The following is a 25,186-nucleotide window of genomic DNA, read 5'->3' on the forward strand; positions in this document are numbered from 1 at the left end:
TCAGCCTCGAGTCGATGCCGCGCGGTCGCGGAAGGATCTCTATTGCGAGGCTCCAGCGGGTCACGGCGCAGAAGGCGGGTGAGTGCGTGCGTGCGCGCGCGCGCATCTCTCTACCGCTGCCGAGAGCGGAGCCAATGGGAAGGGGCGTTCGCTATCTGGCGGTGGGACCGGGGGGAGTCATTCGCTGTCCGGTAGGGAGCCCGCAGCCCGTCACAGCGGCTCTCGCGATAGGTGTAGACTCGAACGCCGAGGGGAAGCGGCGGCCGGTTGCTGCCCTCGTCGTCGCGGTAGGGAACGCGCGCAGGCCGGGAGCGAAGCCGCTGACTTTTACCCGCCCGCTTCCGGCTTACTCCAGGCAGAGCGACGCTCTTCGCGTTTCCATGGCGGCCGCTGTGGCCCCAATCGGCGGCCAGAATGAGGCTTGATTGACGCGGGCGTTGCCCTATCGCTAGTGGCGTTTCAGGGCGGGGGGGGTGGTCCTGGCTAGTAGTCCTGTGAAGCTGGGGTGGGACGGAAGGAGGCAGCCCGCCTCGCCAGGTGGTAAGAGGCCGTCCCGGCCAGGGCGGAGGCCGCCTGGGGGGGTGCAGGGCGTGATTCCCGTTTTCGCATTGGGGCTCCCTCTTCCAGGCCTGCACCCATCCCCCGCTGGGCGGCCTGGCCTAGCCTCGTGCCCTGGGGGGCTACTAACATCCCCACGCGGTCCCGCGTCCGTGTGGAGCAGCCTGGGCCCGAAAGCGCGTCCGCAACGTAGCAGGCCCGCGGTGGGCTCCCGGTCCCTGGCGGTCAGGGCTGGCTGTGCTACCGGGCCCTCTGCCCTCGGCGTTCCTGTGGGGAAGGCCTGTGGCCTGTGCTGTGCAGGCGGGCTGTGGACCCGAGCGCACGGCACGCTGCTTTGGTGTCTGTCACAGCTGACTTAGCCCTGGTCTCTGCAGGCTCTTGCATGTGGCAACCTGCGGGGTTCTTGTAACGCTCCCCTCCTTTCCCCCACCCCCCCGTGGCGTGTAAGGAATGAGCTAGCGCCCCTGCTCTTTGATGGAGTCTTCTGAATTGCTGGCAGGGCGTCTAGCTCTGGGGATGAGTCCTGCTCTTTTAGAGCAAGCGCATGCGACCTGTGTCCCCGCTGCGTCTGGCTTCCAAGCGGCCACAGAAGGTTACTACATAGCGACGGCTGCCAGATTCCTGAGTGGCTGTGAATTTGTTAAGATTTTCAAAATAAGCAGTTAAAGGAAACACTTGCCCAGGGCCGGCCCACAACATTTTGGCACCTGAGACGGAGGGCTCAAATGATGCCCCCCTGCCACCTCGCTTGGGCCAAAACTTTGAAAGGTCTTAATTCTGCCTTCTTCCTGTTCTGCTTCTCTGCTGGTACTGCTCTGCTACCTACCTCAATAAAGGACAACTAACACTTAAAATTTTTGAACAAGGCATTTTAAGTTAACACTTAACTTTCAAACGCCTGAACAGCAAATGTAACTTTTCTTGTCCGCATACTAAACACTGGCATTTTTATCTGTTTGAATAATCAAAGTGGTGCTTTCTGTGCCTTCTTGGTTGCAAAGATTTGAACTGCTTCCTGCTGAAGGTCCTCAGTCTGGGCCAGCTCATGCTCTTTTGAGATGTTTGCAAGGCTGACCAGTGTGAAGCGTAGATGTATTTTTATTAACTTCAGCTTGGAGAAGCTGCGTTCTCCACTGGCAACTGTTACAGGAAGTGTTAGAAGTATGCACAGAGCAACAAATGCATTTGGAAAGAGGGTTGGTCATCTTATTTGTGCACATTCCAGAACAGCCTTTGCAGTTGATCCTGCTGAACTGTATCTTGAAAGAGCTTTCAGTTCATCACCTAAATCACTCGCATTAATATTGCGCATGTCATCATGTATCAACACTGTCTCTCATGCCCTGCGTTGCTGGTGTAAGTCTTCTTCAGGTATAGTGAGGAGTTTTGGAATATCATACAACATCCCAAATACACTGCTGTGTTCCTTGAGCTGCATGAAACATTCTTCAACTGACTGTATTGCACAATCTAGCACCTGGTTAAAGAATTCAACTTTGAATAATTGTTTGGGGTCTCTTATGGGATTATCCCATGCCTTGTAATCAAAATGTTGTCGTCTTCGGTGACTCTTGTATTCTTGAGTGGGTGGGGAAAATAGCTTCAGTGTGAAGTTCCTCTGCCAACTTCTGTGCACTCTTCAGAACGTTTTGAAATCCCTCATCTGATCGTTAAGACTGTAGGTATGACTTTGCTATGTCCAGTTGTTCCATTGCTCCACATATATCGAGGTCAACACCTTGGAGTCTCTTGCTTACAACATTTATTTCAAATAGAATGTCATGCCACAACACTAAGCCACACAGAAATTTGAAGTTATGTATGTTTCTGGTGATTCCATTTCCCTCTGCCACTGTTCTCCCATGAACAGTTCCTGTCATAGCATTACCCTCCATAATGGCAACAATGGCACCATTTTTCTTCCCAATTTGGTGTTTGATAGGCTTTATCGCCTCCACTTGACTTTCCCATTGTGTGGCACTCAGTGGTTTGTCAGAGAGGATGTTCCCAGATGTTGCTTCAAAATTGGCCATCGATGAGTTGATGCAGAGAAAAATACATAGTTGCTTTGAATTACATTCAAAAATTCAGCAGCCTCACTAGAAACTGATGCTGTATCACTGACCACCAAGTTCAATGAATGAGAACTGCATGGGACAAAAAAAGCTCAAGAGTTTAACTCTCGGATCCGTGTCTGCAATCTGTGTCTCTGTTCTTTCCTCTCCTGTTGGCACCATTATTGTAGCCCTGACCTCTCATGTCAGCTATCGCAATTCCCGTATCTTCCAGCTTTATAAGAAGCACATTTGTCATACCAGCTCCTGTAGTATTATCAATGTCAATACATTCTAGAAAATGCTCTCTGACGGTCACTATTGCAGGGACGTTTTCACCAGGTTCTGTTGTTACAAAATGCACCATTAAAGTCATTTGTTCTGTATGGCCGCTGTGAGGTGTGCAGTCTAGAATAAGAGTAATATCTTGCTGACTTCAGATCTGCCACAATCTTCTGTTTGACTTTTCTTGTCAGTAACTGTATGATCTGATTTTGAATTGTTTTTCCACGGTAGTGGTGTGTGTACGTTTCTTGGGTGGTAATTTTTCTTAGATACTCCTGGAGTACAGCATCAAACTTAGCCATCAACTCCACAATTTTAAGGAAGTTTCCATTGTTTGGCACGTACAACTGATCTGAAGTGCTACGCTGTGATAGGTTTTGGGTAGCCAGCATTCTCACCAATGAGCCCTTTCAGAACATTTTGCCAGTAAAGAGACTCTGATGCAATCTTCTCTTGATACTGATCGTCTGTGGTGGTCTTTAACCTTAGTCTCATCTCAAGCTCTTTCCGCTTATGGAATGCTCTCTGGTGATTTGCTGCCGTCTCATGGCATGCCAGATTTCTAGCCAGATTTTTTCCAGTCCTTTGTTCCTGTAGAACCCAATGTGGCTGGAACGTTAGACTGGAAGAGTTTGCAACAAAAACAGTATGCAGCATTCTGGGTTTTTGAGTACATAAGCCATGGCCTCTGCACTTTGTTACCATTGGGGATTTCACGCCAGTAATGTGTTTGGATGGAAACTTCTCTATTTTCATTTTCTTTAGGGAACATGAAGTTTTTCACTTGCTGTGGCCCATGCAGTACAAAGAAGTCCCTCAGGCTACTGCTCAAGTGGGTCCACAGTCCTGGATCATCTAGACTTAAGGAACTAAACTCAGCAGCAGCTGTTTCTTGCGCCTCCACCAAACTCTTTTCTGAGCTATGCTTTTTTTCAGGAATGTGCATGGTTACATCCATTTGAAATGGAGATATGGATGCTGCAGTAACTGCCAGATCACCTGCACTGTGACTAATTGGAAGATCAGGCATCTCTTCAGCACTCACATCCTCACTGAGGCCAGAAGGCTCACCGTGAACATTTGTGTCTATGAATCTCAGCAGCTCTCAACACTCAATTGAAGGGTGTGATAGGTTGGATCACAGAAACCCCGTTGGGACTGCCACCTGATGTGCCAAGACTACATCTGCCCCTGATTTCCTGCCCTGTCTCTTTGGACTTCAGTGCGCTGCCTGGTTTGAGCCAGACCTGCTAGCCTGCTGCAAACTGAGACCCAGGTCTGAACCACGTCCCCTAACAGCAATAGGCTTAACTGAAAGCAGTTTACAGAAGTGTTCCTGTCTTTAACAATCAGATGCCCAACTCCCAATGGGTTCCAAACCATAAATCCGTCTTTCCCTGTATAAAGCTTATACAGGGTAAACTCATAAATTGTTTGCCCTCTAAAACACTGATGAGAGATATGCACATCTGTTCTCCCTCCCCCTGATATTAATACATACTCTGGGTTGGTTAATAAGTAAAAAGTGATTTTTATTAAACATAGAAAGTAGATTTAAGTGGTTCCAAACAAAGTGAATTACCAAGCAAAATAAAATAAAACATGCAAGTCTATGTCTAGTATGGTAATAAAACTGAATACAGATAAGAACCTCACCAGTTCCAGTAAGCTTTCTTTTATAGACTAATCTCTTTCTAGTCTGGGTCCAGCAATCACTCGCACCCCATGTGGTTACTGTTGTTTGTTCCAGTTTCTTTGGTGGTGGAGAGGCTCTCTCTTTAGCCAGCTGAAGACAAAATGGAGTCACCTGGGCAAGTCACATGTCCATGCATGACTGAGTTCCTTCCTTACCAGCCAAGGCACATTGCTGGGAAAGCCCAGATGTGGATTGGCATCTTCAAGATCATTGTTGGTTATACAAATAAGCAGGCTGGTTGCAGGGCCTGAGTGAGGGAAGATATCAGCGTTTTAAGGGCCTAACTCGCTCCTGCTACTTCACTTGACTGCCTATTCTCCTCAAGTGGGTTCAAGGAAGCAGCAGGAAACAGGAAGCTTCCTGAGAAGCTGGTGTTAATCAGTCCAGACTCCTGGGGGTGCTGGAGAGGTACATAAGAGGCTCCTCCTCTCTCTCCCTGTGGTTCCTGCTGCTTTCTGTTGTTTCCTCTCACCTTTTCTCCTGCCTTCCTGTTATGTGTCTTGTGCCCTCCTTCCTCCAGCACAGCACTCCACCATCTCTGTGTATCTAGTGCAGAGAGAATACATATGTACCAGTAGCAGACACAATTTTCTACACTCTGGGCCCCCCACAGTCTGGCACCTGAGGTGTCCGCCTCAGTTTGCCTCATGGTAAGGTCATACGGTGTCTCAGATAAACATACACAATGTGATGGTTTACCTGTGCTAAAAAACAACTGAAAAACTGCCTTTTTTTTTAAAGACATCCTTAACAACAGGTTGAGTTGTTTTGAAACCTACCCAAAACTTCTAGCTTATACCCTGAACTAATCTAAACAAACAAACAAACAAAACCAAAAAACCCCCCACCACCTTTCCTTTGGATAGTTATAATGGGAGTGAATCTAGTGTTCAAAACGGAACTCTGGTTTTAACCTTAATTATAGAACTTGTGCATAGTGGCCCTGTTCAGGTTAATTCTTAATGATCTGCTACTCAAAAACAACCGTTTTTTTTCTCGTATCCCATCTTTTCATACTGTGGTTTTGCAGGGCAGTGGAAACACCAGTCAGGAGCCACTTTGCAATTAAGGTACTACTATAAACATAATTACTAGATAATCCTGACAGACCTGCACAGCAGGGACTAGAACTGTGGTCCTTCACCTGTCAAAACACAGGCCTTGAGCTAAAATAAAACCTCAGTCACATTGTTGAAGTACATATGGACCCTTGGACCTGATTCTCCACTGTCTTGGACCTTGCATAGTCATATATACACATACATAGTATGTGTAAAATATTACCAGATCAGAATAGTCATATTTTTTGACCACTTTGCACAGGAATAAATGATTACCCAAGGTCCAAGACAGTTCTTTCCAAGTTTTGGCCAGCAATGACAGGGCACACAGTGCTATTGCCCTGATCCTGCAAATATTTCATGCATGTACTTTTTTCATGTAAGTATTGCATGATTAAATTTAAGCACCTGTGTAAATCATTGCAGCATTAGGACACGTAACTCATTCCAATTATATAAAACGATAATTAATAGCTTAGTCTTCAATTAAACCTTCTTCACGTGTTTTCAAGAGATTTAACTGTGGAAAGGGGTAAAATAAGTCACTTTGATTGTTAAATGATGAGCAGCCACCTGGTAGTTTGTTAGCACAATTCTGTTTGTTTAAATAGAAGATTTAAAATGTACAGTTTAAAATTGTTGGACCATTTGTCTAAATCTAGTGTGACTTCCCTGAAGTCAGTAGAGTTGCATCTCTGCAAAACTGGAATATCTGACAGTACAATCTGGTTTACTATTTCTGTGTTTAGGATTCCCTCCCACCCAAAATTCAACTTATACAATAAATTAATATGGCTGTTCCTTGTAGGGAGTGAGGTGGACAAGACGACACATCCTGCAATCAGATGTTTCCTACTTGATCTCCTGACAGGTCAGGTCACTGCATGGCTGTTGGACACTGTGTTCTGGGGAGGCGTAGTTTCCTGTGAGCGTCCTGCATGTGATGGCAAGGTGGTGTCTGGCCCGGACTGTTACTGTGGTGTCCCTCACTGTAACTCTGTCTGCTGTTGCTGTCAGGTACCCTAGCTGCCGACTCCTCTACCCACTGCTCCATCCATTCAGAGAGCTGGCCTACAGGTATTTAAATTATAACACAGCAGTGACGTAACCCTGCTACTTCACATAAACAATAAAGCTAGGTTGAGGTCTAAGGCCTTGATCCTGCAAATATGTATGTGCGTGCTTAACTTTATATGAGTAGTCCCACTGAAGTGTCTTGTGGGACTATTTGTGTAAAGCTATGTATGTTTTGGCATGATCAGGGCTTATTTATCCTTGTTATTTACTTATTTACCCTTGTTACACTTTCGATGGAGTGGCAGGATATTTCAGATATTAAAATCAAAATTCTGCCATCAGATCTGTTTAACTTGGAGTTGCAAATATGTGAGTTGCACGTGCATATCCAATGAGTAAATTTAGCTCTTGGTATGGGACATAGTTTTGGTAAAATCCCAAAAAGCAGCAGATGATTTTAAGTAAGTTTGTCGCAAGTAGTCCGCATTGGAGACAAATTACTCACTTGCATATGTTTACAGTTTTGGGCCTATTATATAATTTTACTGCAAGTCATGACAGTCTTGATGTATTAATTTTTCATTCTTGTAGAGAGGAATTAATTTTTCCAAATTATAGGAAGTATACCTAGGAAAAGAGATCTCAGATGGAAAGGTTGGGGTCTAGTTGAGGAATGGGGCAATATTTTCGCCTATTTATTAATTTGGATTTGTATACTTTTTTATTAATAAAAAAGAAGCAACGTGACAATTCCTGATGTGTGTATTCATAATACTTATGTAACACTATAATGTAATTCCGATGAGCTGAACTATGCTGTAATTTTGGAATGTCACCACTTCTTTACTCAAAAAGTATTTTTGGTCATATAATTGTTGTTATAATCTGTTGAAGAATTATGCTGCAATTTTGCTCATATCATCCAGTTTTTTGAGTTTCTGTGGTTTTCGTAAAAGTGCGTTGTTTGGCGAGGGCTGAAAAGGTATTCAATATTCAGAGCCTGTGAGTAGATAGATCAGAGGAAGAAATTTCTCTGGTTTACTCAACTACAGCTTAATCACTGGGCAGATGGGACTGGGTGTGTATTTGTAGGCTTAATATGTTACTACTACTTTAACAATTTTAACACTGTCTTTTTTTTCTCTCTTTACAGTCTGGAGTTCTAAAACTTGGAATTAAATAACTTCATTAATATATTTTCAGGAGTGTAACACTTACTCTTCTTCACCCCTCAATAGCTCAGTTCCAGTACATTGGTTCCATTTTTACCCTGTCAGCATGCTGAGCTGTTACAATCCAAATGAAAATGTCCACAACAAAGCTCACACCTCCCCATATCCAGGGTCAAAGGTTGAGCGCAGCAAAGTACCTACTGATAAAGTGGCCTGGCTAGATGAGTGGGAGGATTACAGACCTGTGGAATACACTGCAGCCTCTGTCTTGGCTGGACCTACGTGGGCAGATCCACAGATCAGGTGAGCAGTGTCAGACCAAAAGAAATTGGGGGTTCTTCTAGATAAATGTGGTTCTGCTACCCAGTGTAGAGAAAGGAAGGAATTTGTTTTGAATACAGCTGACAGAGAGAAATTTGATCTACTTCTGTTTTAAATATCTTTCTTAAAATTACATGTGCACCTGGTACTTGTGAAAGTGAAGGATTTAATAATCCTGGCCAGAGTACTGTATAATATGGATAGGCTCTGTGAACTGTCCACACATCTTCTACTGCACTGCACCTGTGACTATAGAATAGGTAGTAATTTTCTTCTAGAATGAACTGGTGTACCAGGCACAGCTGGATGGATATTCATATGAAGCTAGTTCTGTAACACATGCATATTTCTATGGCAGTGAAAGTGATTAGTAACATGAGGAGGGAGCTTCCTTTCTATATGGGATAAAGATGAGTAAAATCTCAGTCTTGCTACATTGTCCTTTCAGTCGTTATTGACATCAGGGCTAGAATGCTGCTGCAGCAGCTATATAGAGGCAGAGAAAGTGTTTCATAATATGTACATTTCCATTTGTTTATCTTTGTCTATGAAATGCAAACAAACAGTAATAATACAATGTTAGAATTCTAGAATTGACCACTTGGATTCAAGAAATTCAGAAGTTAAGGTTGAGTGCCCAGCTTTAACTCTGCTTGCTTGTACATATGTATATCAATCCTGTTTAATATTGTAATCATACACTATTTATTAAAGAATGCAATCTACATATTTTGCAATACTAGATATATATGTGTCTAAGATACCTTTTGATGCTGTATTTAAACTGTATGCAAACACATGCACAAAAGTGGAGAAATAAAGTTAGTTAGTGCTTCAGTCTTAATTTTCATGTTTCCTGACTTTGCGTTAATATTTGATTACATTTATTATAGTATTATTTGCATAGCATCTAATACCAAGGGCTCTTGAAAGACTTAGGGTAGAAATTACTATACTGTTCTAGTGCAAAGTAGCCATAGCACAGGTATATTCTCCATCTAAATGTTCATAATTCTTAAAAGTGGTGATCCAAATGTTATGTGTCAGTGTAATTTTCCAAGCAAGCCAGGTTTGAAGAAAACTGGGTCAATGGTTGTAAAGTTATGAATATTTGATGAAAAAACCTTTTGAAATATGCACATTCTATACGTCTGTGTGTGCATGCCCCTCTCTAGACTCGTGGCATGATTTTCAAAGGCACTGATGGGAATTGAATGCAAACTCCTACCGAAAGTCAGTGATTTAATTGGAAAAGTGTTTAGTGTGTATTTTTCATATGCTCATAACTTTGATAAATCACAGCCAATCAAAGGTTTCCTTGGGGATTGTATCTATGTCAAGTTTCAAAGCTTGGCTATTTTGTCCTGTAGACCTGACTGAAAAAAAATTGGTTAAACATTTATAAAATGGGAAAAATAAATGTTTGCCAAATTCAAAAGTGGACAAAGGGATTTTGTTCAAACTTTAAAACAAACACACACTTTTGGGCCAGAATCAGTCATGGAAAGTATCATCCCAAAAGACGGATATTTTAGAAACTTAAAATGTCAAATCCATATATCACCTGTTAGAAGTATTTAGAGATTCTGCAGTTTGCAAATACTGACATTTTAATGGGGGCAGGGAAAAAGCTTAGAAAAACAGGGCTGCAATTCAGTTATAGACATTTTGGTGGACCAAGGGCCATCCCTGAGACATTTGGTGTTGCAGATCCTTTGGATGGCATTACAGCCTCTATAAATAACAGCTGTTGGTTAGTTAGTAACTTAGTCTATACTACTCTTCCCTGAAACAGTGCCAAAAACTTTTCTCCCAGATTCAATGAGAAGGATGGACAAGTGGAGAGGAGGAGTCTGAGTGGCTTGTATGAGGTTGAAAATGGGAGGCCCAGGTAGGTGTTTTTACTCAATCTTCTGTGACAATGTTGTGACACTGCACCCCGTGTTGTCATAGTAATAATATTATGATATGATTATGACATAATTATGGTGCATTTTGTACAAGATAAGTCATGTGAGATGTCATTGAAAAAGTTGATTTGCTGAATGTGGTTAACCATTTGTATGCATGTATCATTTTTGTAGTTGAAGTTATGAATATTGACTCTGTATCTGTATTTCAAATGTAGTTACACCTGTGTAACGCCCACTAGACAAGATGCTTTCAGTCTAGATGGCTGGTTGGGAAGAGCCTATACAGGGCAATGAGCCATTAGGGAAAACAATAGGCCTTAGGAGAAGCTTATCTCCCACTTGGTGAGCCTTGCTGAGAACACTCCAGATAGCCTGTAAGTAATGGCTGCTATGACTCTACAAGGACATGTGACCCAAGCCATATGATTCTGGATTCCATCTTGAGATATCAATATTACAAAGACTGAACTTGGGGAAGTGCTGGACCCAGGGTAAAGGAATTTCTAGCCTGTATATGAAAGACCTGGGGATTCTAAGCTGTAAGGCAAGTGCAGCTTGTCCCTTAAGAATCTGCAGCCTGTTTGTATCATCAGGTAGGGTGAAAATTTGCTAATTCATGTCCTATCTTTCTAGTATCTTAGACTTAGTTTGTGTTTTTGTTTATTTATTAGGTAATCTGCTTTGATCTGTTTGCTATCACTTAAAATCTATCTTCAGTTAATAAACTTGTTTTTGCTTTATCTAAACCGGTGAGTTGGAGTGAAGTGCCTGGGAAATTGTAGCTCAAGGGGCAAAGGCTGTTGCATATTCCTTTCCACGTTGAGGGGAGGGGGGGGGGCGAACTCTATGAGCTTACTCTGTACAGTTCCCTGTGCAGCTCAAGATGATATAATTTTGGGTTTATACTCCAGAGGGGGTGCGTGCCTGGGGAGCTGAGAGTTACCTTGGCTGTAGCCTTTCTATTGTTTCGTGTAGTGGCTAGGCAGAGAGACTGCATGTAACTGCAACTGGATGTGTCCCTAGGGGGTATGCTGGTGGAAGTGTAGGACCAGGAGCATGTCTGCAGCTTGTCACAACAGTGCAATGTGAGAGGGTGCCCAGGCTGGTGGGTCAGAGGGCTCAGTGTACTCCAGTTCCAGGTGGCACTCTGAGGGGAACTCCTCACAAATGTCATTTGAGAAGGTCTGTTTTTAATGTCTTTTGTATCTGATTTAGCATGTTTTACATACTAGACCAGAACAGCACATTGTCTGTGCTGACTTCAATGGTGCAAAGTCCCACACCAGAAAGTCTGCTTAGAAGAGAACTGTAAAGGAGCAATGAATTGGTGGGCCTGTAGCTAACATAGCTCCCAAGATGAGAGGATGTGTTGGAGGTAGATCTACATGTGTGGGAGAATGTGCTGTAGGATGTGTTGTATCAGTGCATTCCTGCTTTAGCTTCTGCTGGCAGAACTTCTAAGGAAACCCCACCTCCTTCCCTGAGGTGTAAGTCTCTCAGACTGGATGCAGCAGTTCTCACTGACACAGGAAGGTACAGTTTGTACCTCTCTGCAGCAGAGGTGAATCTAGCACACTATATTTAAACTCTTTATTTTCTATGAGGTAAGTGTTTATAATCTCCATTCTTGTGTTTCACACATCAGAGATGAGATTGGAAAGCTGACTAGCAAGCTGAGGGCAAGATTGTGACCTTCCCCTACCTGCTAGTATACAGTGTCTCCTTACTCTTCTCGATGAACTACCTACATAGCCAGCTCATGTGTGAGGCTAGAGAAGACTGTGAAGGGGTGCTACTCTCCCCAGTAAAATGAGGTTGGGACCTTGACCCCCATACCCTAGCATGTCTAACTGCTCTTGCAAACCACTCACAATTCCTTCCTAGACTGCTCCTGGGATGGTGTAGCTACGTGCTCCGTCCTTTTTACCCTTTACCTTGGAGTAGGAACAATTTAGACCCCTCAGGAGAGTTGTTGTCATGATCTGGAGGTGAGACTACTTTAGTTCTTTGACATCATTTCATTTTTTCCTGTGTTTGGTTTGGTTACGGATTCCAAGGTAAAAGAACAAACCAAAGAATGTCCCTCCAAAGTTCCAGGATCCCTTGCCATATTTTAAAATACAGTATTATAGGAGTTTAAAAACAAAGTTTTGTGGTTTAACTTCTGTATTTTATTGTCAAATTTAGGAAATGTAATGGAGCTTGATCTCACTAAAATGTTTAATAATATTTTCTGTCCATACCTTGAGAGAGAGAGGCTGAGGTATATGTCAACACTAAGAACTTGACCAAATGTATATTGTTATCCTCCTCTTTCCTTCTTCTGTAGTTCCTTATTATTTGAATGAAGCTGGGGCTTCCCAGAATATTTGTACATATGGGTGTTAGGGTTCTCTTCCCACTTTGAACTCTAGGGATACAGATGTCGGGATCTGCATGAAAGGCCCCCTAAGCTTATCTCTACCAGCTTAGGTTAAAACTTCCCCATGGCACAAATACTTTCTTGTCCTTGGAACGGTATTGCTGCTACCACTAAGTGAGTTAGACAGAGATTTAGGAAAAGGACCTCTTGGAGTTCCTGTTTCCCCAAAATATCCCTCCAAGCCTCTTCACCCCCTTTCCTGGGGAGGCTTGAGAGCACAGACCAGCCCCTTGGGTCTTTAAGACACTAAAAACCAATCAGGTTCTTAAAAGCAGAACTTTATTATAAAGAAAAAGTAAAAGAAGCACCTCTGTAAAATCAGGATGGAAGGTAATTTTACAGGGTAATCAGATTCAAAACACAGAGGATTCCCCTCTAGGCAAAACGTCAAAGTTGCAAAAAAAAAAAAAAAACAAAACAAAAAACAAAAAACAACCACCAGGAATAAACCTCCCTGTTAGCCTAGGGAAAATTCACAAGCTAAAACAAAAGATAATCTAACGCATTTCCTTCCTATTATTTACAGTTTGTAATCTTAGATGCTCAGTTCAGGTATGGCTTTAGGAGATGTATTTTCCCTGCCCTGGTTCCTTGCTGTCCCAGAGAGAACACAAAGAAGCACAAAACAAAAACCTTCCCCCACAGATTTGAAAGCATCTCTCCCCTTATTGGTCCTTTCGACCAGGTTATCTGAGCTTCTTAATCCTTTACAGGTAAAGGAGGGATTTTATGCTACTCTTAGCTGTATGTTTATGACAATGGGGGATTTCATATGTACCACCTTCTCTTTCAGAAATCCATCAGGCAGGACGGGACTGGAGGGTCGAGGATTATTAGGGCGCTGGGGACCAAACCATGCTGCAGATCCTATTATAACTAGGTAAGGGAGACCGGCTCAGAGGATGATAGGCCAGCAGAATGGAAAAATGTAGAACTTGCATTCATGGGTACATGTCAGATACATGTATATGAAAAACAATGTTTATATTTTGATAAATATAGCTATTACATGGATGTTACCTATGTGCAGTTAGTTTAATGAAATATTAGGCAAATGCTTTATTCTCATTTTTGGAGAGGTGAATGGGAAGTAATCAGTCAGGACAGACCATTACTTTAAATGGGGAAGCTGATTTAAAAAAAAAGAGGAATAATGCAGCTGATAAACCACTGTAGGAAAGTATTCACAAGGTGACATATGGTAAAAACATTTGAAAGCACAATGGTGTTGTGTAATAACAATCATAATCATCATAATAAAATAATCATAATAATAAAAAAATCATGCAATACCTTGCATGATTCTCATCATAATATGCCAATCGGCCTTTCCAATGCTCTGTGTAAAATTACTAGTTATCCTTTTTTAAAGATTGCAGGTTTGAAATTCACAACTGGTAATAACTGAAATTCAGCACAGCACATCTTGAGATGTGTATCTCCGATGCACTATTTGAGATGCTGTCTGGTTTTAATGCCTTATCTGAGGAGGTCCTCTCTGCTGTTCAGGTCAAAATACATAGCAGTTTTATGATATTATTGCATTCAAATTCAATATATATATAACATTGCATACAAAAATGCATTAAAATAAAAATTGTTAGGTGGCAAAGTCAAGCACTCAAAAGTTAGATATCAGAATTAAGGGGATCTGTTTAACCTTAATTTGGCCCTTTGGGCATATACATTGTGATACAGTCTTTAATAACATGATCATATACCATTTTTTTTTTCCATCGCACCATTGCCTAATCCAATTTACAAGATGAGTAATGCTCAGGAAGTGAGGCAACAGATTAGTTTTTCTTTTTATGATCATGGTTCAGTGTAGGCCCTGTAGCTTATTTATTGCATACCATCTAAACCCTGCTCTAAGTACAAAATTATTACTTTCTTCATAGGCTTTTAGGCGGCTCATCACCATAGTATAACTCTAATATCTGAAAAGGAGTACTTGTGGCACCTTAGAGACTAACAAATTTATTTGAGCATAAGCTTTCATGAGCTACAGCATCCAATGAAGTTTTCTTTTTGTGGATACAGACTAACACGGCTGCTACTCTGAAACCTAATATCTGAATACTTCAGAAACATTAAACTCCCTGTGGAGATAAGAGAGCATTTTTATCCCCATTTCACAGATGAGGAAACTAAAACAAGGACATAGAGACTTAACAGGGCACACAGTGAATCAGTGGAAGAGCCAGGATAAGAACTCCCAGATAAGCGGTAGCTAACTCCCAAGCCCTTTACTCATTCCTCTAGACCACGCTTTCTTGATGTCAGAGTGTCTGAGCAAACACAATTCATGTTGACTTGAGTTTCAATTGCGAGTACTCAGCACTCTTGCCTCAGGTATTTAAAAGTGGGCATGTAAAAAAAAAAAAGGAATCCACAATTTGTGTGAAAAGTTTTAAATGTCTTGCCCAGCATCACCTAGGAACTCTGGCAAAGGCAGGGATTTAATCCAATTCTCTTAGGGCAGCTTTGAGCTGCCTTATTACAAGATGATGTTTTCTGTTTTACAGTCTTGCATCAATCACCACACCATACCTTCCAATCTCAAGAGCAAATACTACAGGGGCAGAAACAGTCTCATTCACTTGATGACCTTGATTAATTCCAAAGAATGGAAAATAATTTTCCTCGTTTGTCATTCCCTGCAGGTGGAAGAGAGATAGCAGTGGCAATAAAATAATTCACCCAATCTCTGGCAAGAACATTTTACAGTTTGTAGCAATCAAGAGGAAAGACTGTGGGGAATGGGCCATCCCAGGGGTAAGAACCAAAGCACCAAGCAGACATGACAATTATTGTCTAGTAAGGCTATGAAAATGTAATTTCTATTGATTTGACAGCTAGTGTGCATATCCTCTGAATGACTTCCCCTTGTGAGGCATATGAGGGCTCTTCAGAAAGCATCAAGGAGAACTAAAATATTGTTTTATCAAAAAGCCATTAAACTGTTTCGTTTTCTTTTTATTGCCATGGTACAAGACAGTATTTGCATCTAACTAGGACTATTCTTTCCGGCTTCATTTATTTACAGATTTCACACTTCTTTTATTATTGTTGATTAATGTTGGTGTTCATAACTCTTCACGAGTGCATATACCTCCTTGAATGATTTGCAGTCTGACACAGACCAATAGAACATACTGAATAAAGAGCAGATGGAATAATGAGAGCAGACAGGGTCAAAGAGAGATATCAGCATTGGGTGTTTTTGTTTTTGTTTAGGGTATGGTAGATCCAGGAGAGAAGATTGGTGCCACACTGAAACGAGAATTTAGTGAGGAGGCCTTAAACTCCTTACAGAAATCCAGAACAGAGAAGGAAGAGATGGAGAAGCAAATGAACAGACTCTTCAACCAGGAACATTTTGTGGTAAACCTTTTTTCTTCTATGGTAACCTTGTATGTTATTAAAAAACATACTCAAACATCAATAGAATTTATAGGGGACTAAAGAAAAACCATAGCAGAATGGTTTCATCCATGACACCACTGTGCTGTACTGTGGGAGTGGATTCTTCTTGTGTCCTTCCTCACTTGGAAATATCCCTACAACTGAGGTTTTCTGAACTTTAATATGTGGTTTCCTAACAGGGAACTGTGCTTTGGTATCAGTCAGTTGCATGTTTGAGTGTAGAATTGTAACATGAGAGAGAACTGGATAGAGCCCTGCTTATCTGGATCTATACTCTGGAAAAGGCATAGTCTGGAAAAGATAAATTACATCCTCATTTTCTTAGAGAGACTGATGTATTGTTTTGATGGCCAAGTAGAGTTACTGGAGGTACGAGCCCCTGTGAATCTTCTGGCTACAGTGTCCTTAAATCTTTGTCTAATGTGGGTGATTACAGTGCACTTAAACCACATTCTGTGCCAGTCCCTTAATGGAAAGTGCATGTCAATAAATTGTGTAAGGATCAACATTACTGATTCGCCTCAGTTTTTCAGTAAAGGCTGCTTTGCATTGCTTGGCACCTCAAGGCTGTGGAATGGAGTTGGGGAATTGATAGGAAATTGATAGGAAAGAGAGCTTTGGACAGTGATGCATTTGTTATGCCTCACCAACTACTAGTCTCTCAATAGATAAATATCACTATAGACGTGGAAGAAAGCCCAGGATCATGGATTATTTTCCTCAGGAGACATTACATGATTATAAAACTTCAATAATGGAGAGGGACCACACAAGAAACCATTCAGTTCAAAGGACAACAGTCAAAGCAGCTATCGAAAAATAACTGAGACTGTTAACTGGAACTGGTTGTAATGTCTATAATAATTTTAAATCTTTTTCCCCCTCTTTGCAAATTTTCTGTGGAATTTTGAATTTCAGTGAAAAATGGTTCAGAGCTTTCAGGAAGATTTCATTTAGGTTTCTCAGATTTTTAAATGTTTTGACCAGTTCTGTTAACTTTTTTGCCTCACCAATGGATAGATGCAGACTGCCGCAATCATAGCGAGTCTGTGAAACTTGTTTAGAATGCCATTCTATTGAATATTCCAATCTTTATCCTGTGGATTAATTCCCTTTCTGCCAACAATAATTAATGTCTGAGCTCAGTGTGTTCTAGTGGTTAAACGATTAATACCATTTATTATTGTGGTTGCATGTAGGAGCCCCAGGCTGTGCTAGGCACTGTACAAATGCAGAACAAAAAGACAGCCCCTGCCCCAGGGCGCTTACAATCGAAACATAAAACAAGAGACACTGTGGATACAGACTGGGGGTGGGCATAAGGAAACAATGAGAAAATATTGGTCAGCATGATAGGCAATGGTCTCAGCACACCAGTTGCGTAACTGTTAAGATTTTTTGTCTGCATTATGGGAAAGGAGAATTTTTTAAAGAGGGATTTGAAGTAAGCCAATGAAGTGCTTTGTGAACGTTATAAGGAGCTCCTCCCATGTGTGTGGGGCAGCATGGGAAAAAGCACAAACATGGTTGTTTGCAAACTTAACAGGAAAAGCTTTTGAATGTGCTGACTCGTTTGGGGGAGCAGATCATGTACTCCTCCAGAACACTGCAAACTAGTACAATTTAAAGTCATTCCTTAACCAACGGTGAGGCCCTTTAAGATTCTGTGTCATCTCATATAACGTTGTGCCCTCAGCTTAGGTTGTCTGTTGTCTTCTTAGGTGTATAAGGGATATGTGGATGATCCTCGTAATACAGATAATGCCTGGATAGAGACAGAAGCTGTGAACTACCATGATGAACCTGGTAGGTATCCACATTTTTACCTTTTTAGCAGTTGCTCCCCTAAATATGCTGTTACAAACTAGGGGGAAGATGACAGAAAGGTGCTACAGGTCCTGAGATGCATCTTACTCATCAAGTGTGAAAATTAGGTGTTAATCTATGGAACAAGTGTCAGTGGATGAGTTTTTTCCCCAGAGGGGTTCACCCATGGCACACAGTAATCTCTTTCTCCAGCTCAGCCTCTTCCAATAAATATTCATAAAGGTTAGTTGGCTAAATTAAGTTAAGAAAAATAGGTGCTTTGGGAGGATATCTATTTCAATCGAAACATATTGGAAGAATCATGAAAATGTAACTTAATTTTTAAAATTTTATATATATTTAGTATAAATTATTGGCTAGAGACCAGACATTTAACTAAGCCTTGTTCTTGCTACAGTATCTCTTTAAATTTGGTTTACTCTTCTGTCCCATTATGAAACTTGGGAGGAGGGATTTAATTTTTCAGAATTGTTCCAGTAACTAGCCAATGCAAAGGACTTGTTGCTTGTTTAGAGGCATTGTTTTTGGTGAAGACCTATAAAGACACCCAATTATTGTTGTCTTCACTTTTCATTATTGTGTGGGATTAGGCCATTGGTATTAGCAGGTACCCTGCTGAAATAGTAGTATCAGAATCTGGTTTACATCTTGGTGAATGGCATGTGGGATGGAAAGTTTCCAACCATTAGCTATATAAAGGGTATAAAACATTGGAGCAATAGAGGCAGAGGAGAGCAGAGATCAGTTGAATCTAAAACTTATTGTAACAGGAAGACAGTGCATGTAATCACATTAATTTTACTAGGTAGCCATGGCACTTGTAAAACTGCAAAAATGGTGACACAAGGGTTAAGGCTACCTATTCTGTTTCCAGCGAGACAGTATAATCTTAGTTATGCATGTAAGTATGAGAGAGGTAATTTTAACACAGAGGAAGAATGTGCTTAATGTCCTAGCTGCTGTTTTAAAAACTGGAGTGGTATTTTCATAGCAGTAGTTGGAGTGAAACTGACATGAACAGGTCTCCTGCAGCTGAGAGTAATGGAGCATGCAGGTTAGTGAGAGGGCAGGAAAGAAGATAAAATACTGTCTTAAATCTTTTGTTTGGCAATCAGGTGAGACAATGGATAACTTGCTTCTGGAAGCAGGAGATGATGTTGGGAAAGTGAAATGGGTTGACATCAGTGAGAAACTCAAGCTATATGCAAATCATGGCAACTTCATCAAACTTGTAGCTGAGAAATGGGGAGCACACTGGAGTGAAGACCCTGTTCCTGGCTGCCATAAATGATGCTTCTGGAATCCAAATGTAAACTGGAAACCGATGCAAGTATAAAAAGGAAAAGAACATGTTACTTTATTTAGAGAGGCCATCTTTTATATCTTCAGTTTTTTGTTAGTCTTCAGTACTGGGAATAAATTGGTACATTAATTGCCTTTTGGTCAGAAACTAGTGCTATACGTGGTACATAATGGTAAATACATCAAACATGAAGGGCAGAAAGCATATAGAAGTGTTCCAGTTAAATAGCTGGAGTGTTCTATGACTGCAGTTAGGCATGGCTTAAACCAAAGCATCTATAAGACTTTCTCTTCACAAAACTCTAGAATCCAAACTGGGATGAGCTCAGACTAAAAACAGACTTTGCTATCATGTTCTCCATTGCCTTCTCCTTAGTGATTTCCATTCAGCTCTTAACAACTGCAGACAGATATGGCAGTGCTGAGATTCTAAATTGTCTTGATTTTTATACTAATTTGTAGGCTTGGAATTTAGCTTTGTGTGCATTTGCTGATATCTGTCAGGAAGAGAAACTTTTCAGGTAGGCATGAGGTTCAGTGTGATGAGCTAAGTGATGTTTTACTAATTGTGATATGAAAGCTATATAATAAACCAAAAACTAAATGAATTCACTTTCACTTTAGGAAACCAAAAATAAAAAATAAAATATCTTGTCTGAGAAGTGAGTACTCGTGATGTTGAGTATCATAAGTATTTTGCTAGACTGTATTGTTGCTGTGTTAATCACTCATGAACAAATCCAGTAATGAATTTGAGTTGTGAGGAACCTCTAATACAAGGTTGCCCAAATATTGTGACACACAGGGTCAAACTGCTAATTTGCCAGAAAGCTAAGGGTAGGATCCAGTATGCATGTATTTTATTCCAAGACACATTTATAAGTGTACATAACTGGAATATTTGCTTGTACTTGTGCCTTCCTTGATAAGAGACACAAATGTTTGGTTGAATTTGCCAGCAACTTAAGAACCTGTAGCTGATCTGCTTGTATTTTCCCGCTGTTAAAGCATGAAAATGGCTTTCTGGACTATATATTAGGACTCTGTGGGCTAAATTTTACTCTTGGGCTACTCTTGAGTCAACTTTGCTCTGAGTCACCTCATCTTTCCCCTACCACCGTGCTAGAGCTGATCTTTGTTTTCTTTTTTAGCTCCTCCGTAGAACATCCCTGATTGATGTGTATCGTGCCTGGCTAATTGAATATCTCTAATAATGCTAACCCTGATAATGCTAGGTTTCAGAGTAGCAGCCGTGTTAGTCTGTATTCGCAAAAAGAAAAGGAGTACTTGTGGCACCTTAGAGACTAAGGTTGCTGACAATCCCTCAATGTTGCAGTACTTTCAGGGATAGCCTGATGACTCCAACATTGGAGGGCAGAATTACATCAAAAATGTCTGCTGGCAAGTGACTAAGATTCAGCTCTAGAAAGGACTTTGAATGTGGTCTGCTGATTGGACACACAACTACACTCAACCATGAGCATCATAACGGAGACGTTTCGACCAGCATCACTCCTCCACACATCCATTGTGAGGATGCTCTAGCCCGAATGGTTGAGAAGATCAGGGCAAACGTGAGCCTACCACCATACACAAACATCTTTGACCACCCAACAGTACGTTTGTTGTCAGGGTCCCTGTTGTGGGCCCACCTGTCCTGTCGAGATTTCTCTGTGATGTCAATGTGGTTTGAGCAATGGTCTGCAGCTGATGTCAGAAACCATTCTCTTATAACTGACCCAGCCAAGTGTGGACCCAGCCGTGATTTGCCCTAACTGCTCATGTGTCATTCTGAACCAATTTCAAATGGGCCAGGGTAAATATGCAGGCAGCCTTCACGTCTGGGGCCAACAAAAGGATTCCATGTGCAGCTGTGGCCAAAGATAGACAATGTCACACATCACTGGTGCCTGCCCTCTGACCATATTTGATGGTAGTCTGAGGGACTGAACTTTGCTGCTGCCATAAATTGACTTGGCAAACTCCACTTTTAATAAGAAGAATACCCTGCATCCCTCCCCCCCCCTTAGTAGGGTGTTCCGATGTTTAGCTGTTCTTATGTATGATGATCTGCCAGTGTTTAGCTTGAGTTGTCCTTGCTTTCACTTAAGTTCACCTTATTTCTGTCCACTTACTCTAGTAATTGTCTGTAACACATAAAGGATTGGTATGTCTCCTCCCACCCTCCTTTATATTTAATAAGTCGAGCTCTTTACCTTTCCTTACAGACCTTGCTTCTAAGTATGTTATCCTTCAGGTATGCTTTATGCTGTCTGCCTTCAAATTCTAAAATAGTGTGACACCCAAAAATGAATTCAGCATTTTATGGCTGTTGTGCTGAATAGTTAGAATAACTTTTTTTTTTGCTTGTTTTACAGGAGATGCACCTCTTTAATATAGCACTTGTCTTTTCTGTGACTGTCTGCTACGTAACTGCAAATAAGCTCTTCAAAACCAAACGGTATCAAAGTGTAACTGCTGCCAGCACAATGTGTATTATCAGAGTTGTTGACAGTGTTGGGTGGCTGAAGCTCTTGTGTGGATTTCTTGCTTCCCCCCCATACAAATCATATGGGCAGGATGATATTGTCAACGTGAATAGAAAATTCCATTGCCTACTATATTCTCTTGTAGTTCATTACTATCTCAGCTTCACTGATATCTGAGAGTGATATATCAAACATGTTCACCTCAAGAAGGCTGTTGAGGAAAGTCGGATAATGATTTTAAGGCTCATTTTTCAATGCTCTCCGATCAGGAATCAGGGCCTGGAGCCGAGCCAGTCTCTGGGCAACCTAATAGGCCTGTAGTAGGCCGCCTGATTGGCTACACTGTCTTATTAGTGGGAAGAGTCTGCTCAAAGCATTTTCAGAATTGGCTGCAGTAGCTCCTGTGCCTGCTTGTTCCTAGCCTTGCTCCTACCTTGTTTCAGTCCTGGTGTTGCCCTGGACCCAGCCTAGCTATGAGATCATTGTTAGCTCCTTCATAGGAAAATGCATAAGTGTTATTAAAGGCAATTGAGTTTCTCCAAATCCATGGAACACCTACATGCTTTATGATTACTTGCTATGTGTGTGTCTCCCAAAGACTCTTCACCTTTAACTTCACACAAACAATTTAAACTGCTATTTCTTAAGTTTCCCAATGTCTCCTAATATGACTGGCCTTTTGAAAGCCATTTACTTAATGGTCACTCTTTCTTAACACTAGGGCAAAACTCTGCCAGTTGCAAGTGTGGTTATCCAGTCCTCACTGTGCTACAAAAAACATATGGAAGGGATGGGTAGTTTTATGCTGTAAAAAGTTTAAGGAGCTGATAGTATAATTCAGTGTTCATGAGGAGTTATTCTCATCCCTAAGTTGACATTGGTTGTAAGGGAATGGGAGCCACAGGAAAGCACGTGAGGACTATTTAGGAATGCAGTTTATTTGTGACATTTGTAGCGGTTTGTGAAGTTTGCCTACCTGTTCACTCCAGTCTGCAAAATGGCTAATTGAATAGTTGCAGTCTAAAATATGAGAAATAATGTATATCCCTTACTGTTTCTATTGCTTACAAATTTTTAAGCACTACTAAGTTTGATTTTTTGGGTGTTGCTTCTGCCACTACACAGGATTAATATTTTGGAATAGGGTCCCATTATCTGTGATACCATCACAACTAAGAATGGACCTTAATGTTGATTGACTGATTTGAAAGACTATTCAGTACTTTACGCTATATTTTTTTTTTTACTATTCCCAAGATAGGGAAAGTGGACTTTTTTTTTATTGGCAGTGAAGAAATAGTGGTATAGTTGTTGCAAGAGTAGGAAATGAGAAAAAGGCTCTTGTGGAAAGTAGCTTATGGGAAAGTGTAAAACTAATTTAGCCAAATTATGTCTACTTATGGCTATATTATAATGTAAAAGGAAGGACTTAAAACCCCACTTACATGCCATCTATATGCTTGTTGGACAAACTGCAATCAAATTTTTATACAACTGTGCATATGTTTCTGGCAGTGTTAAGAGTCAAAAGAAATACATCTTGCTGAACACTGCAAAAGTTTAGAGCTGTATATTGAAGAAACATTAATTGTTCTGATCCATGAATGCTGTTTGTTAAAATTTCAGTCACATTGTCATTGAATTTGTTTAATCAAACATTACTGAGTTAAAATCAAGTTAAATATAGGAATGTTTTATGCAGTTTTCATTGTGTTGTATGCAAAAGATTTACATTTCCAGGAGTGGGAGGTGACAGAGGAAAGAGTAATACTCGGGGTTTTGAGTAGGGACAGTTTTCTGATTTGTTCTTATGGATAGTCTCCATGTATCATTTAAGTTTCATTACTGAAACAGAAGAATTAATTTGTTTCAATTACTAATATAGGAAAAAAGCTAGTAGTCTTTAATTTTTCTGTAAGAGCAGTCTGTAGTTAGATTTATTTTAGTGTCTTCTCCCACTTTCTCCACCACCCTCCAATTCACTTGCATAAAGTTGTTCTAACTATAGAAGTTGTGCTGCTATAGTTAAGCCAGCCTGCAATTTCATTAGAAACCTATTTTCAGGGTGTTACAAATCCTGTACTATAATAGTCAAATACATTTTTCTGTTTGAGGTTAAAATCTGATGGGGCCACTCTTTTCACTTCTATACAGGGAGGAGATCTGGTGAATAAGAAAGTAGTACTGTTTCTACTGAAGTTTCTCTGTGGTTACTACATGGTTTTTGGACTCTACAGGTTAGGAGGAACAGTAGATGTGACTAAGAGAATGGCTACTATCCAGTGCTTTCTCCCACTAGAATTACCTGAGACTGACCCTTGTACAATCCTAAATAATTTCTCCCTCCTTGGTATGTACATCTTTCAAAGATTGGTGTCCTGTGTCACTGCACATTCTTTGTTCCCTTGTTTATCTCCACACTCTATATAATTAACTTAGTATATCATAATCTAGCTCTTTATTTTCAACTGAACTTTACCACAAGTACAGTAGAGAACAATTCTATATAGGAGGGGAGATGGATTTCATTTCCTGTGGAAAGTAGTCATGCCACAATTATGTTAATAGAAAATCAAGGACAATAAGGAAGTGAAAATGTTTATTTAAAGAACAAAAATGAGGATGACAATTTGTGCCTGTCATTTAAGCTTTCAAATAAAAATTGCTTATAAATAGACCTAGGTGTACATTTCTTATTGAGTAGGCGTAAGTTTGGCTCATCTTTAAGAGGAGTCCTTTAAACAGACTTGAAGTCAGAAAAGAAAGTGTTCAGTTTTTATTAAAGTATAAAATGATGTGGAACATATGGTTTGGATGAGTAGAATCTGCTGTTAAGGGGTTAGATAAAGAACACAGATGAATGTTAGAGGCATTTATAGGTGTACTGTTTAGCTCCAGAATTTTCAGTGCACCCGTAACATTAAAGATTCATGAGAATACAAATTCAAACAAAAGCAAAAAAAACCCAAAAACCCTTGACTTAGTAGATAAGTTGCATGGAGGACATTGTTAAATTCCCAGTGTCATCTGCAGAATGAGAAAACTGATTATAGAATCCCAGATGAGAATGAACAGCTGTTTCTGCTGTTCTTTATCATTAAATACACACTAAATAGAACAATGTTTAATCATAGCACTAGCAGTGAAGTAAACTGTTGTAAATAAATGACCACATGAGCAAAAGCAGATCTGTTGTGTCAATGGGAGATAACTGAGGAGCAGCTTCATACATATGAATGTACTGTAGTATTGTTTAGTAACCTTAACAGAGTTATTAAAAATAATCCATGTTTCCATAAAAAGTAAACATTTTCACAAAGTATTCATTAAATAAAACGATTTACCCACTCTGAACCTGGAACCTTGGTAGAAGTGGGGGGTGCCAAAGCAGATTCCTATGCCCCTTCTCCCCTAACTCTGCCCCCTGTACCCTCTAGTCACATGGTCCAGCCAGTCTCCTACCTCCAGCGGCTGCATGTAGTTTGCCAGGAACAAGCTGCACAGACCATCATCTTTCTGCTCTTCCCACCAGTCACCTGCAGCATCATGATCAGCTCCCCCACTGCAAAGCACAGCCCCTTCCAGTGTTGCTCTATGTCTGCCTGAGACTTGCAGTTTGTGGGTGTGTGATGGGGCATCT

General features: G+C 40.9%; 1 protein-coding gene across 19 annotated transcripts; it reads left to right on the forward strand.

Annotated features, from left to right (window-relative positions):
- On the forward strand, positions 1 to 24,223 carry NUDT9 (nudix hydrolase 9). Of its 19 annotated transcripts, XR_006280728.1 has the most exons (12): positions 445 to 540; positions 6,463 to 6,731; positions 7,907 to 8,146; positions 9,960 to 10,055; positions 13,293 to 13,379; positions 15,166 to 15,277; positions 15,740 to 15,886; positions 17,650 to 17,734; positions 18,871 to 19,081; positions 20,209 to 20,296; positions 20,366 to 20,673; positions 23,701 to 24,223. XR_006280728.1 is itself a non-coding variant. In XM_038399680.2 (10 exons), exons 2-9 carry the CDS (start codon positions 6,598 to 6,600, stop codon positions 19,044 to 19,046), a joined length of 1,074 nt encoding a protein of 357 aa, XP_038255608.1. In that variant the 5' UTR covers positions 1 to 78; positions 6,526 to 6,597; the 3' UTR covers positions 19,047 to 19,081; positions 21,436 to 22,982. The 19 variants fall into 19 exon arrangements, 12 of the variants coding, with proteins under 12 accessions (XP_038255608.1, XP_038255602.1, XP_038255607.1 ...); XR_006280727.1 differs by lacking the exon at positions 23,701 to 24,223 and having other exon boundaries at positions 401 to 540; positions 6,526 to 6,731; positions 20,366 to 22,982; XR_006280726.1 differs by lacking the exon at positions 23,701 to 24,223 and having other exon boundaries at positions 20,366 to 22,982.
- Positions 24,224 to 25,186: the final 963 nt, after the last annotated feature.

The sequence above is a fragment of the Dermochelys coriacea genome, chromosome 4 (assembly GCF_009764565.3).
Source record: "Dermochelys coriacea isolate rDerCor1 chromosome 4, rDerCor1.pri.v4, whole genome shotgun sequence".
NCBI lineage: Eukaryota > Metazoa > Chordata > Testudines > Dermochelyidae > Dermochelys > Dermochelys coriacea.

Excerpts from the sequence above, each read along its gene's own strand:
- NUDT9 (XM_043513079.1), top strand. The coding sequence starts at position 6,598 with ATGGCAAGGTGGTGTCTGGCCCGGACTGTTACTGTGGTGTCCCTCACT. Across the intron at positions 8,147-9,959 it reads TGGGCAGATCCACAGATCAG|TGCCAAAAACTTTTCTCCCA; the intron begins GTGAGCAGTGTC and ends TCCCTGAAACAG. Across the intron at positions 15,887-17,649 it reads TCAACCAGGAACATTTTGTG|GTGTATAAGGGATATGTGGA; the intron begins GTAAACCTTTTT and ends TTGTCTTCTTAG.